This window comes from Equus asinus, chromosome 9 (genome assembly GCF_041296235.1).
Source record: "Equus asinus isolate D_3611 breed Donkey chromosome 9, EquAss-T2T_v2, whole genome shotgun sequence".
NCBI lineage: Eukaryota > Metazoa > Chordata > Mammalia > Perissodactyla > Equidae > Equus > Equus asinus.
In genome coordinates, this window is record NC_091798.1 from 61,846,045 (window position 1) to 61,860,544 (window position 14,500).

General features: G+C 38.6%; 1 protein-coding gene across 3 annotated transcripts in view; it reads left to right on the forward strand.

The window, feature by feature from the left end:
• The window catches only part of MCC (MCC regulator of WNT signaling pathway), a 405,770-nt gene that overhangs the window by 67,066 nt on the left and 324,204 nt on the right, over positions 1-14,500 (forward strand). For all 3 annotated transcript variants that reach the window (XM_070517578.1, XM_044780105.2, XM_014842841.3), the window contains exon 2: positions 4,764-5,011. In XM_070517578.1, the coding sequence (XP_070373679.1) occupies positions 4,764-5,011 (248 nt within the window). The remainder of the gene's footprint in view (positions 1-4,763; positions 5,012-14,500) is intronic.

A 14,500-nucleotide genomic window follows, 5' to 3' on the forward strand; every position in this document is an offset into this window, starting at 1 on the left:
TAGGGCAGAGAAACTGTCATGCTGCTCTGTCACTAAGGCTACAAGGGGGTAGTGGTTGTTTTTATGGTGTCCACTGGTCATTCATACTTACTGAGCATCCTGTATGCTGCCTTCTGTGGGAGAATACAGAGAGGTGTATGTTGGAAAATATCAAATAAAGTGGGGACCCCCTTAAAAGAGTAGTCATTTTTAACTTCTGAAAGTTTATGAATCAGTCCATCAAAACAGATGTGATGGAGATCTGCTGTGTACACGGTGATGTGCTGAGTGCTGCATAGATCTCAAGAGAGATTGATGCATGGTCAACACTGGCTTCCAGGAGTTTGTGGTCAGGTTGGAATGGTAAGACTTGAGTGTGTGAAAATAATAAAAGAAAAAAAAAGAGAAGGAGAGAAATGAAAGTTAGTACAATAATCCAAAAGTTGTCACAAAGCTACGTATAGTCACTGAATGAATGGTGCAGGGGCTAAATGCTGGCAGAAGGAAGAGACCACTTGTGGGCCTGAGTGGGCTACAAGGACTGCATGGAGTTGGAAAAGTTTGAGCTCAAAGTGGAAGCTACAAGGCATCTTAAGGCCTGTGCTCAGAAATCCTAGAATGTTAAATCTGTCACATTCCATTGATCAAGCAAGTCACAAGGCCAGCCGAGATTCAAGGGCAGGGAAATCGGCTCCACCCCTTGATGGGAGGTATGGCAAAAGAGGCCTGGTCACAGAGGAGTGTAATTCATTGAGGGCCATTTTAAACAAGCTGATACAATGGCTCATAGTAAAACTTTGTGATCCAGGTTCTCTAGGCTTAGCTCTTGGTATGTAAAGGAGAGCTTTTGGAATTTTTTTTCTCTCTTGTAAATTTGTTTTCTCATCTTGTTGATAACAAAATGTAACTTATTGTTTTCATCCATGTTTAACATAGAAGGGTAACACATATATAGATCTATGTAGTCTTTCTGGTTTAATATGAAAGTATTGTTAATTAATGACCATTGATAATCAAGCTGCTTATATTAGTGCCATCCTTATGTGTGTTCACAGGTCAAAATTTGATATGATTGACATCCAAGGTGGTGAATGGTAGAATGGAAAGGGTAAGAGCTGTGGAATCACACTGATTTGATTTCGATTCCTGGCTCTGCTGTATATTAGCTCTGTGACTCTCTCAGCCTTCATATCTTAATCTGTAAAATGGGGATAATAGCACTTCTCCTGCAGCTTTGTTAGTTGTTATTGCTGGTTCTATATCTCTATGCTGAAAGAATTTAGCTTTAATTTCATTTTTAGAAACTAGCACTTCTATTTAAAGATTACAATCAGAACTAATTTAGTAGAATGCAATGTATGTTGTTTTTGATCTTTTATATTAGCCTTTCAATGGCTCAGACCTTTTAAATGAAAATGCAGCATTACGCATTCTCCTCTGAGTTGGCGTTTCTAGAACACAGATCTTTTCTCCGAGCTGCTTTTTGTAGAATGGGACTGCTCAAGCCTGGGCAGAACTGGGTTTCTCAGGAGGGTGCCCAGCGTTCATACATGGCCCACAGGCGGGGAGGAAGGGCTGGCCTCTGCAGACAGATTGCTCCACTTAGGGAGGCGGTCAGTTCAGTTCAGTAAGCATTCTTCTCCCCTGAGCAGTTTGTGCTTAATTACTAAAGTCTTAACCATGAAACTTGGGCATTGTGAAAGATCTATGATCAATAATTATAAAATAATCATAATAATGGCTACTATTTATTGACTCCTTAATATGTGCCAGGAACTATGTTAAGTGCTTTACATGAGTTATCTCATTTACCCTCAGAACAACTCTATAAGATAGGAGCTATTATTATCCTCATTTTAATTTTTTTATTTTATTTTTTAAAGATTTCATTTCTCCTTTTTCTCCCCAAAGCCCCCCGGTACATAGTTGTGTATTTTTAGTTGTGGGTCCTTCCAGTTGTGGCATGTGGGATGCTGCCTTAGCATGGCCCGATGAGCGGTGCCATGTTCGCACCCAGGATTCGAACCAGTGAAACCCTGGGCCGCCAAAGCGGAGCGTGCAAACTTAGCCACTCAGCCATGGGGCTGGCCCCTATGCTCGTTTTTAAAACCAAAAAAATGACATAGCAATTTATGAAAGTAGTGTAGTACATTGTAGAAAGTTACCAATAAAAATAGGCAAAAATAAGAAAATGAAAACACTATATTCCTACCATTCAGAAAATATTAGTGTTAACATCTTAGTATGTGAACTTTTGGATTTTATAAAACTTCTTTGTCTCCCACCAAGCCTAATTTTTAAGATTATTATCTAAAAATATAAAAAAGAAAATTTTATTTTAGAATGTAGACTCTGAACATGGCCCTTTCTTTCTGTTTGTATTCCTGATTTAGCAGTTGTAATCATCCCAATGTCTTGGATGAATCCAGCTGAATATCAGACAGGTTGTATTCAGGGAAGGGCAAAAAAGATAAGCATATGAATGCATTTTTTAAAAATTATTTCAGTGTATCAGTTAGATATTGCCGAGGAATAATCACAAAATCTCATTGTCGTAAACAATAAGAATTTTACATCTTAAGGTCAGCTAGAGTGGCTCTTCTTAGGCTACAGGTCCACAGGTCGGCTGAAGTGGCTCATTATGGGGCCCAGCCTAGTGGGTTAATAGCTACGATGGTTTGTTTTTCTCATAATGATTGCAGAAGCGGAAGAGGACAAGCCCAACTAAATAAAGACATATCTGCTAACATCCCAGGGGCCAAAGCAAGTTAGATGTCAAACCTGAAGTTAAGGGATGGGGAAGGACACACTTACCATGAATGTCCTTGATCCTGAGGGCAAGACAAGGGTAAGGGTATATAACACTACTATAGGAGAATGAAAAATTAGGACTAATAATTTAATCTACCATCCCCACTTCTTTTTTTAGTTTTTTTTAAAGATTGGCACCTGAGCGAACATCTGCTGCCAATCTTCTTCTCCTTCTCCTCCCCCTTCTCCTCCTCCTCTCCCCCCACCCACCAAAGCCCCCCAGTAGGTCCTTCTAGTTGTGCTATAGGGCATGCCGCCTCAGCATGGCCTGATGAGTGGTGCTAGGTCTGCGCCCAGAATCCGCACTGGCGAAACCCTGGGCTGCCGAAGCAGAGCACATGAACTTAACCACTCAGCCACGGCCCGACCCCTACCATGCCCACTTGTATGTGTATATTTATTTGTTCATCCACCTATACATCTACCTTACAAATAAAAAATATAAATATATACACATAGGCATATATATAATATACATATGTACATAGACATACACATGCACACAAGATAAAATAAAACATAGCTGTATGTAAAAATTATTTATGAAACATGAAAATGGATGGCATATGGAAGCAGGGTGACCAGCTAAACAAGTTAGTGTAATACGCTGAGTATAAATTGAGAAGGTCTTGGAGAGTGTTGTACATTTGGAAAACACAATTAAGAGTAAATATAAAAGCATTTCAGGGGCAGGACCAACAGAAATTTGATGATAAATGGGACACTGGGGACCAGGGTTGGGGGAAATTAGGGGTAAGATGGAGTGAATGAAAAAATATTAAAAATATCTACAATTCTATGAGCCTGGGGAACTTGGGGAGATCACAGTAACATTGACCAGGAGAAGGAATTTGTGAAGGGTGAGAGGAAGAGAGGTGTTGGTCTTAATTTTCACTGTTAGGTTTCAGGTATCAGCAAACATCAGACTGGTCATGTTCTCAAGACGATTGGACTTTAGTGGTATGTTGAGACAGGGACACTAATTACCTTTGTTTGTGACCATGGAATAGTTCCTAATGTCTTTCCCAGGGCTTCAGTGTTGTAATCCTTTAACCTTTATTGAGATGTACAGTTAGAACTATATGAACAAAATGTTTCACCAAGGAGCTTAGAACGAGAGAAAAGAACAAGACTTATATGTCAGGGGTCAAATGATGTCCTCCAATTAAATGTTCTTGGCCAGCATAGTGTTGTTCTTCTTCTTGTTCCTTTTTTATTCTTTTTCTTTTTTTAACTTGAGAAACTATAGGCCGGATGTACTTCTTTAGTCCAGCCACGGACTCCACCAATCCCTTTTGTCTTAGATCCACCCCCTTCACACATTTATGTTATGTCCTAGTCCTGGAAGACATTTGGGATTTTGATCCCTGCTCTAAGTCTTAGGGCTTACTAATTGCTGATGGGAAGGTGGAAAATACTCAAAGAAAATCCTGAATAACCAGAGGTAGACAAACACTGAGTCGTGAAAGTCAAGATTAAATAACATTTTTAAAGACGTACTCAAATGAGCTGATTGGTCCAGAAAGCTGAAAACCGAGCTTGTTAAAAATCTGTGTGGCTCTTTTACAACTTGACTAGATTTTAAACTCTGCCAAGAGTAGAAACAATAGCTTTTCTGTGTTCTGAAACTTTATCTTAGGGTGAGATTACAGTGCTATACTCTACAGGTGCTCCATCGATTTCAAAAGAAAGAAAAGGAGGGAAGGGCGTGGAGGCAGGAAGAAAAAGAGAACAAAGGATTTAAAATAGACTCACTCTTCCAAATAATAATAGCGTTCTTGTCTAGAATAACCCTGATGAAACAGATCTTTTTGCACACTTACACTTTTCTAGAAGCAATGAGAAAATTGGAAATAGGTTTACTATGTGTAGATATATTCAAGAGATACTCCTTTCTTTCTTCTTCATTAATCGCTTTATCTAGCGCAAATGTCTCTCCTAACGAGTTTTCCTCTGTTCAACCCCTTCCGTAGAAATGACTTGTTGATGGTTTGTCGTCAACTGAATATGGAAGAGTCTGTGGCTGAGATCATGAACCAACTGGGCGCAGATGAAAATGGGAAGATTTCCTTTCAGGATTTTACAAGATGCCGCATGCAGCTCGTCCGAGAAATTAGGAAGGAGGAAGTAGGCCTTTCTGAGAAGTCAGACAACTCCTGTAAAAAGAAGCAGCTGAGGGATAGAATTGCCTCCTGGCCCACGAGCAGTGACAACAGTTTAGGTAGGTACAACCAGGTGAAGTTTGATAGTGCTCCGCTAGCCCTCCTTTGCGACCTCTGTACAGGAGAGTGGCCTGCCCAGCCTGGTGCTGCTTGTCTCTGGGCTGTCTTCTTGGCCATACTTAGCCTGGGTGAGTGCTCGCTGTTTCCCCCAGTTCTGTCCTATAGCTTCACAGTTCCTGGTTTACTGCTTTCCTTATTTTAATTCTTCCATTTTCCAAGTGTAATAATGCATTCAACTAGCTGTTGGAAAGGAAAGGGCAAATTGGTCTGGAAAGGTGGTGACTGCATCAGCAGGCCTTAGAAACTACTTGGGGACCTCTCACAATTTAGTGCAGTTCTATGCAGTGAGGTTTTTAAAAACCATTCCTTTTTTATTTAATATTTAAAAACTTTTCTACAAACATAGTTTTCCTGTTTATAAGTATTATTGTGTCCTACTAATGCAAGACAAGCAATTGGAAAAGAAATTCTTAAAAATGTTGATAATTATTAAAGCTGGGTGGTGGGAACATGGGGTTTATTGTACATATTTTTGAGCATTCAAATATACATAGATTTAGTATGTTTGTGATTTTTCACAATAAAAGATTGAAAAGAAAAGAAAAGAGGCGTCTAAATGGGATAGCCGGAACACTGGGACAGAGAAAAATATCTAAATTTTCTACCTATACTTTGGGGAGTTTTTTTCCTTGAAAATGTGTCCTGGATCTCTCTTTCTGTTTCTTTGCTTAGGTAGATCTAGTGGTAAGAAGCAAATTTCCATGTTAATTGTCCATTATTGTTAAATATATACTAATTATCATAGATAATTATGTAGTGCCCCACAACACACACACACATACACACACACATCCTGAACAATGCTCCTGGCAGTGGAATAATTGGGAACGTTATTATTGAGTAATTCAAATAATAAAATGTCCATGTATGCCCCCATGCCTTACTCTCTTAATGGATTCAAATCAGATGTCTGGTAATGCATGTGCTCTCAGCATAATAGAAATATTTAACTTTTGAAATAACATTTTTCCAAGCATTAAAGTAACATATGCTCATTATAGAAAAATAAGGGAAAAAAGGCAAGCAGAAAAAAATTAAAATCACCCTTAATATCTCACCATTCAGAAATGATAATTACTGCTTACATATCTCTCCTCCCTCTCTCGCTTTCTCCTGTGGGTATGTGTGTGGTATGATTTGTAATGGTTGTGTGATATAAAATGGACACTCAGTAATATTTATTAAATGGAACAAAGGAGTGGAATTCTTTTTGCTAAGCTGTATTTTCTGACTTTTCTGCTAAGAACATGGACTTCTTATATAAATACATAAGCACACACACAAACATATTTGAAGGGTTAGGTGAATTGTGCTGTCGTCCAACAACTGAATACCCTACAGCCATTAAAATATATACATGTGCATCAAATGTGTATATAGAAGAAATATTTTTATGGGAAAAAAACTATAGTGTCGAAAACTGTATTTTATGAGTAGTGTATGTTTATAAATATGCTAAAAGGAACACGTTTAATAGAATTGCTGCCCACATCTGATTGGTTTGACCATCTCCTAAGATGGCCCCAACAAGAGAAAGGGTTGAAGAACAAGTCCCTTTCCTCGTTTTCTGGAACTGTGTACCCTTGGAGAAAGAAGAGTACTGAGAGGAGGTGAACCACAAAACGTGTCATGAACTGAGGAAATGCCAGCAGATGTGAAACCTTTGACCAGGTTATCCTGGTAGTTAAGGCTTCAGAGTCACATTATTTGAGTGTGAATCCTGGTTCTGTCACTTATTACACGACACTAGGCAAGTTACTTTAACCTCTCTGTGTCTCAGTTTCCTCACCAAGTGTAACATGAGAACAATTATTGTTATTTGGAGGAATACAGAAGCTAATATATATGTAAAGCATATAAAACAATGTCTGGCACATAATAAGCATGAAATACAAGTTAAGTGAATATTGTTATTACTATTACACCCAGTTTTATTTCCCAGAGATGGTCACAATTACAACTCATATGTTGGCAAACAGCCTCCTATTCAGTCTAATATGAATCAAATACATTTAAAAATCTACAATAATTGAACAAAGAATTATATGTTCAATTAGTCCCTCTCTTGTCTACATCATTAATTTTTCCTTCCGGCTCTATCCAGATAAACTCTAGTGTCTCCCATCTTGGGATCCAGGGAAGTCCTTTCCTGACTCTGTGTCCCTTCTAACTACTGCCCCGCTTCTCTGCTCCTCTTCACGGCAAAACTTTGTGAAGAGTTTGTCTTTGGCATCTGACTCCGCAAACTACTCCCTCATTCCAGCTGCTCTTTAGTCGCTTGGACTTCTCAACACCCCATGGTCCACATTCTACCGTTTTGGCTTCCTTTTCTCAGTCTCTCTCTCTCTCTCTCTTTTTTTTTTACTCTTCTTTTCCTGTACCACTTCCAGATTTAGAGGTGCCTTGGAGTTACATTCTCTCCTAGATGATCTCATGTGGTCCCGTGGTTTTAAATGTTATTTCTGTACAGTGACTCCCGAATGTATATATCTAGCCCTGCCCTTTCCTATGAGCTCCAGAATCTGGTAAAATTGACACATATTCCTGGATATCTTACAGACTCAACCTTAACATGGTCAAAAAGGATTTTCGATAATCTTCTCCACCCTTCCACACAGTCATTCCTCTCCCAGACACCCTCATCTAAGAAATATCACTATCCACAGGTTTGCTCAAACCAGCAAGTCCCGTTGTCTCTTTTGCCAAAGTTCATCCAGAATCTGTCTACTTCCTTTGCTCTCCGGCTACCACCCTTTTCTAAATCACCATCATGTCTTGCCTTGATTACTAAAACAGCCTATAATTGGCCTCCTTGATTCCTCCCTTGATCCCCTACATTTCATTCTTTACTCTGTTGTCAGAGTGGTCTTTTAACTTAATGAAAACATGCTTAGGTCATTCCCATGTCTACAATGCTCCATGGCTTCCATATCACCTAAAATAAAGTCCAAGTTCCTTGCCACAGTCTGGCCTATACCCACCACTCTAAGGGACCGTACTTATCCCTTGATTTATTGTGCGTGCTCCAGCCACACTGGCCTTCCTGCTAGTCCTCTAACTTAGCAAATTCAGCCATCCTCCAGCCTTTGCCCTGGTTCTTTCCGCTGATCTAGAACACTCTTCTTTCTAACCTTCTCAATGCGTGGCTAGCTCTTCCCTATTATTCAGGTTTTAGCTTAAATATTCTCTCTTTAAAGAAGCCTTTCCAAACTGACGTAACTTCTCCTCATTCACTCTTTCACATGCCCTTATTGCTTCATACCACTTATTCTTATCTGACGTTATATTCTGTACTTACTTGAAGACTTGTTTATCTATCTCCCTCAGTACAAGAGAAGTTCCACTAGAGTACTGATGATCTTGCTGGGGTGCTGCTGTACTCCAGCACTTAGAACAGTGCCTGGCACATGGGCGATGCTCAGTGAGTATTTGTTGAACGAATGAATGAATGAATGAATGAGCAATCTGCTGTGTTTGTGCTCTTTTAGGGATACGTGGAAGTGCAATGCATGATTCCAGACACTAAGGAACTTACAATTTAATTGTGGAGTCATAAGCACGTGCCAAATTAAATAGCAATAAGGTTTAGAGCCACCGAGACTTTAGAACTCATTGAAAGGTACAGAAGATAAGGTCTGTAAGGAGATCTAAGAAACACTGTGAGCAGGAATTTCAGAAAAGGGTTGGGATTTTACCTGGGACTGTGATATGCAGAGTAGAAAGAATGTTGTACTGTTGTAAGAAAAGCCTAAGAAAAACTTAGGTTTAACAGTCAAGTGTCAGAAAGACTTTATTGTCAGCCCTGACATTTCACAGCACATCTGTAGCAGGGAGTCGAGTTGGCAGAAGAAGACTTGTCAAAACATTGCATCCTCAACTTGGAAGAGGAATTTCGATGGATTCATTTTTCCCAAATATTTTCCACAGAATACTGATTTCAAAGGATGGTCATAAATATTACATGAAGAAAGAATTCCTTTGCAAATATATTTGAAAACTTTGGGTTAAACTGGATTAATGGTTTTCTTTACTGCAAAACATCTCAGAAGCTTTAATATGCTAATATTTCTTCTGACTCTCCAGGATAAGAATAAAATATATAGCATTTTTCACATTTAATTGACCATAAATTTTTATTTACAAATCCTCTTTGGCCTTGCATTCTTTGCTCAAATATACTTTGGGGGAAAGTTAAGATATCTGAACAACTAGGTCATAGTAGATTTTTATACCTAATTTAAGTCATCTTGGAAATAATATTTTAAAATTTTTACATCTTACATAAAATTTAATAGTTGTGGTAATAACAATAATAAAAATGGTTAAAAATTATTAATATTTACTATGCACAAGGCAATTTGCTGGGCACTTTACTTACATTATATGCTAGAAAGATAAACCCTACATTCACCACGGAGTTGCCATGGGACTTAGGCCACACTCCTGATTATCCTGATCTTCAGTTTTCTTACCTCTAAAGATAGAGTAGTAATATCTGCATTATAGGGTGGTTGGAAGGACTTAGTGAGATATTACTTGTAAAACTCTTATACAGTACCTGTTCATGTTAAGTTTTCAATAAATAATAGTGTTATTATAATTATCTAATCCTTGCAACTACCTTCCAAGTTTAGAATAGAATCCTCCTTATATAGAGGAGGACACTGAGAGTCAGAGAAGTTAAGTGACTTGCTCTAAGCCACACAGCTACTAAGGAATTGAGAACACTAAGAAGCTGCTTATTGAAAGAGATGATTCTTTGAGTCCCCTGCAACTTTTACTTAGAAAAACTTTGTCTCCATGACCAAGAAGCAAACTAAAAAGAACATTGCCTTGGGGGCCAGCCCAGTGGTATAGTGGTTAAGTCCACACACTCCATTTCAGCAGCCCATGGTTCATGGGATTGGATTCCAGACATGGGCCTACACACTACTCATCAAGCCATGCTATTGTGGCGTCCCACATATAAAATAGAGGAAGATTGGCACAGATATTAGCTCAGCAACAATCTTCCTCAAGCAAAAAAAGGAAGATTGGCAACAGTTGTTAGCTCAGGGCCAATCTTCCTCACCAAAAATAAATATTCAAAAAAAAAAACCACTGCCATCCAGAGGTCACTCCCAGAAATTACAGATACATGGTCCCCAGGGTCTTGAGGAGGGATTTGAGAACAATTCCTATTAGATTAAGCCCATCTCTTTGGCAGCAAAGTGACAGCATACATTATACCAAAAGAGTTACGAGGTTTTGTGTATGCTGCCTAATTAACCAATGGAAAACAAATAATCTAAATTCAATACAATCATTTGTAATTTTCATTTTAAAAATTTGTGATTTAACAATTTTTCATTTTAAAATTTAAATTTAGAAAGTTTAAGACATATTTAAAAAATTGTGGAGGCTGGCCCAGTGGTGCAGTGGTTAAGTTCGCATGTTCTGCTTCGTCGACTGGGGTTCGCCAGTTTGGATCCTGGGTGTGGACCTACACACTGCTTGTCAAGCCATGCTGTGGCAGGCATCCCACATATAAAGTGGAGTAAGATGGGCACGGATGTTAGCTCAGGGCCAGTCTTCCTCAGCAAAAACAGGAGGATTGGTGGCAGATGTTAGCTCAGGGCTAATATTCCTCAAAAAAAAATTTGTGATTTAACATTTTAAAAATTTTCTTTGTGTTTAGGATAGACTCTAGAGTTTAAAAAAATCCCTAGTGTTAGGTATTTCTGTATGTTAGCAATTCCAACAGAGCTTTTATTTAAATGTGCCCTTTTAAATAAACAGATTTTTACTTCAACCAAACTGTAAACTTTACACATTTTTCCCACATATTTGTGTCAAATGTGTGAATTATGTGAAAGAGGTAGTGCTTCAGGATGACGACCCTTGAAAAAAACACTGGATTGCCCGAGGAGAGCCCATATATGCCTTCGAGCTTGCCTAATGTGGTGTTACAAGTCTGTGCTTTTCAGATCTTTGGGGACACTTGTTTTTCTTCCTTTGGTCAGGCCTCAGAGAGCCCAAGAACTTATTTGAAATCAAATCCCCATGGTTTTAAAACATTGTTTAAGACAGCAGACATTAAAACCTGCTAATTAATACAACTAAATTTAATTTATGCTAAGATTAGAACACCGGGCACAGTGTCCAATAACCTATACCTTCAAAGATGCTTTATTGGCCTTTCTGTGATGGTCTTTTTGTCCCATCTGAAGTGTAGCCTTCCTTACTGCTCTGATAATGCCCCTGTGGTCCAAAAGGAACATATAAAGTACTGATGTTTCTCAGAGAAGGTAATAGCAAATGTTTTCTTTAACAGGAACTCAAAGCAAAAACTCAGATCAAAGAATATATGGTTTAGACAGGAAGGACTCCAAACCCCACAAGCCCGAGGGAGGAAATGTAAGGAGATATCCTGATTCTTTCGCAGATTTAAAGAAACAAATAACCAGCCTTCTGAATTTTAGTTTAGTATCTTGCTTTAAAAAGAATTAAAACCACAATTATTTAATATATACAAAACCTGTCTAGTCCTGACATATTCCAGTTTTCTGGAATGAATGTTACTCTTAAATATTGTTGATTTTTTCCTCTGATGTAAATATCTTTCCAAACCCTTAAAACAGGTTAAATTAAGTGAGACAAGAAGACATTGGATTGGCCCTGGTATGTAGGGTTCTGGCTGGTGAGTAAAGAAAATCAGAAGTGTTTTAAGTCCCTATCAGCCCTGGGTGAGCAATTAATAATTAACAGAGAGCATTTTAAATAAAATCACTCATGAGAGTGATTCATTGTTTAAAATACTATCCAGCTAGCATAAAACCAGACTAAAGTCACAACTGTTTTTAGCCTCAATTCAATGTTTCAGGATGTTTGTTTGTTGTTGTTGTTGTTTTACATACTCTAAGCCCTGTGTCACGTGGTAAACAATATGTTTATTTCATTTATTCTACTCTTGAATTGGTAATTAGAGTAGCCTTCTAAAGTCTTTAAGTAGTAGGTCCTATTTTACGCTCTTTAATTGCATACTGAGAATACTATCAAGCAACTGTCAGTAGATTGTTCTTTAGATTTAGTTTGGGTAGACTTGGTCAGTTCTTGGATTAACTTAGTTCACTTGTATCTCTTTATATTCATCATTGTCCTTCCTGTCCTCTAGCAGTCCCTAATCCGTATTCATTTGTCTGTTTATACTTCTCAGATTGGCACTGCCATGGTCCAGATCTGAGTCTTCCTCCCCATCTTCCCTATCAGTGCAGTTTCCTCCTAACTATTCCTTCTGCCTGATTTCAGTTGATGCTGCTATGACTTCCTAATATTTTTAATGTGTGTACTCATGGTAAAATGCACTTTCTCTTTTTTCTACTTAGTAGATTCTACTATGTCATCTCTGAAGTCTTTTGGATATCATGACATCATACCATCCAGTGGGCTCATCCTATCTTATCCCATTTGTTCCCCATTACTTCCGCTCATGGACCCCTATCTTCAAGGATGCTAGCCTTCTTATTGACACACACTCCTCAAATCTACTTCTTGAGTTTTCCTCTTTCTGTACTATATTAGTTAGAGCTTTTTAGTGACAATTGGCAAACACCCAACACTAATACTTCAAAGGAAAAGAGAGAGAGAAAGAGGAAGAGGGAGGGAGGAGGAAACGAGAGAGAGAAAGAGGATATGAATGTGAATATATTGGAGAATTCTAGCAGTTAGATCTATCATGGATGGATCCAGAGGCTCAAATGCCATCAGTCTTCTTCCCTCCATGTCTCAACCACTTCCTTCAGAATTGGCTTTATTCTCCTACTCCTTGGGCATCCAGCAGCCTCGGGCTTGCACCCATTCTGTTGAGTAACCAGAAGAGAAAAGAGTGATCTTCTCTTCACAGTAGATACACAAAAGTCCTGAAAATTGGTCTCACTGGGTCTTCTTGTGTCGTATACCTATCCCTGAACAAGTTCCTCTGACCAGAAGAATGCAGTGGTCTGATTGGCCAGGCCTGAATCACACATTCAACCTGTAACGGGGGGGTGAAGTTGTCTCTATCCAGATCATATGGACTGAGAATGAAGAAAGGGGACAGGGAATCAAGGTGCTGTCAACAGAAGAAGAGAGAGTGGATGCTGGACAGGCAAAAAGAACAGATGTCCACCACATGGTCCTGTAATGTACATCTTGCCTCCTTCCTTTTCTTTGAATATGTACTCTTGCAATCCTCAAAAGGCTTTAATGACACTACATAAAACTGATATGTACACATACCTATTTAGCAACTAGGAGATCCATGTGTGTCTTGTCACACAACCAATTGCAAATTTTTTTAATGAATTTTATTTTTTAATGTGTTTCTATGTTCTGTGCATATATCTATCATTGTAATTATGAACCATCATATGTTACAATTATCCATTTGTATATCCCTCTTCTCTACTAGATTATGCATCCTGGGCAAATACCTCAGAGTCTGATACATGGCAAGCACTGAATGAACGTTTGATCAATAAATGAATATATCAATGAGCAAAGCTTTTTAGTATTCATAGTACCTAGTCTCAGATATAGTAACTGTTGATTTATTGTCAGCCTTCAAAGCATGTGCCTTTTTCTTTGAGGTACAGCTATTCCTTTAAAATAAAACATGTGTGTTTGGATCTAGGCAATTTTTAAAAAGAAAATGAGTCCAAGTAATGAGTTATAGATCAATCTTATCAAGCTTAATTTTTTCCTTCAAATCTTTTCTTATCCTATGGTTGACTCAAGGTGGGTGTAATAAAAGCACCAGAACATTGAGTTCATTTCAGCTAGTATCCAATAGTTGCCTTCACTGTGATACTTGCTGTTAAATTGACAGAAGGAGGAGGCATAGTGTGCTTGGCTCAAAAATATGGCTACAAGATTTTTCAGCTTTTCTTATCAAGAGATAGTCTTTTTCCCCACTCCTTGAATCTCTGGTGGCCTTGTGGTCTATTTTGACCAACAGAATGTGGCAAAAGTGAAATTGTGCAAGTTCTGGGCCAAGGCTTCAAAATGCCTTGCAGCTTCCTGCTTCACCTCTTGGAATATTCCTGCAACCATGAAAGAAAGTCTGGGCTAGACTAACAAATGATGCAAGGCCCCGCCAATAGCTAGTATCAAGGCCCCAGATACATGAGCGTGCACGTTAGTCCCTCCAGCCCCAGCTGAGCTACCAGATGACTGCCAGTCGCCTTAGTGATCCTGGATGAGATAAAACAGAATACTGCCCGCATGAGCCCAGCCCAAATTGTTGACTCTAGAATCACAAGAAAAAAGGGATTGTTGCTGTTTTAAGTCACGAGGTTTTGTGATGGCTTGTTATGTAGCAGTAGATAAGTGATACACATAGGAAATTACCCTTAAGAAGTTTTTGAAATTATTCTGAATATGATTCAAGACAAAAGACCCCAAGCCATCTA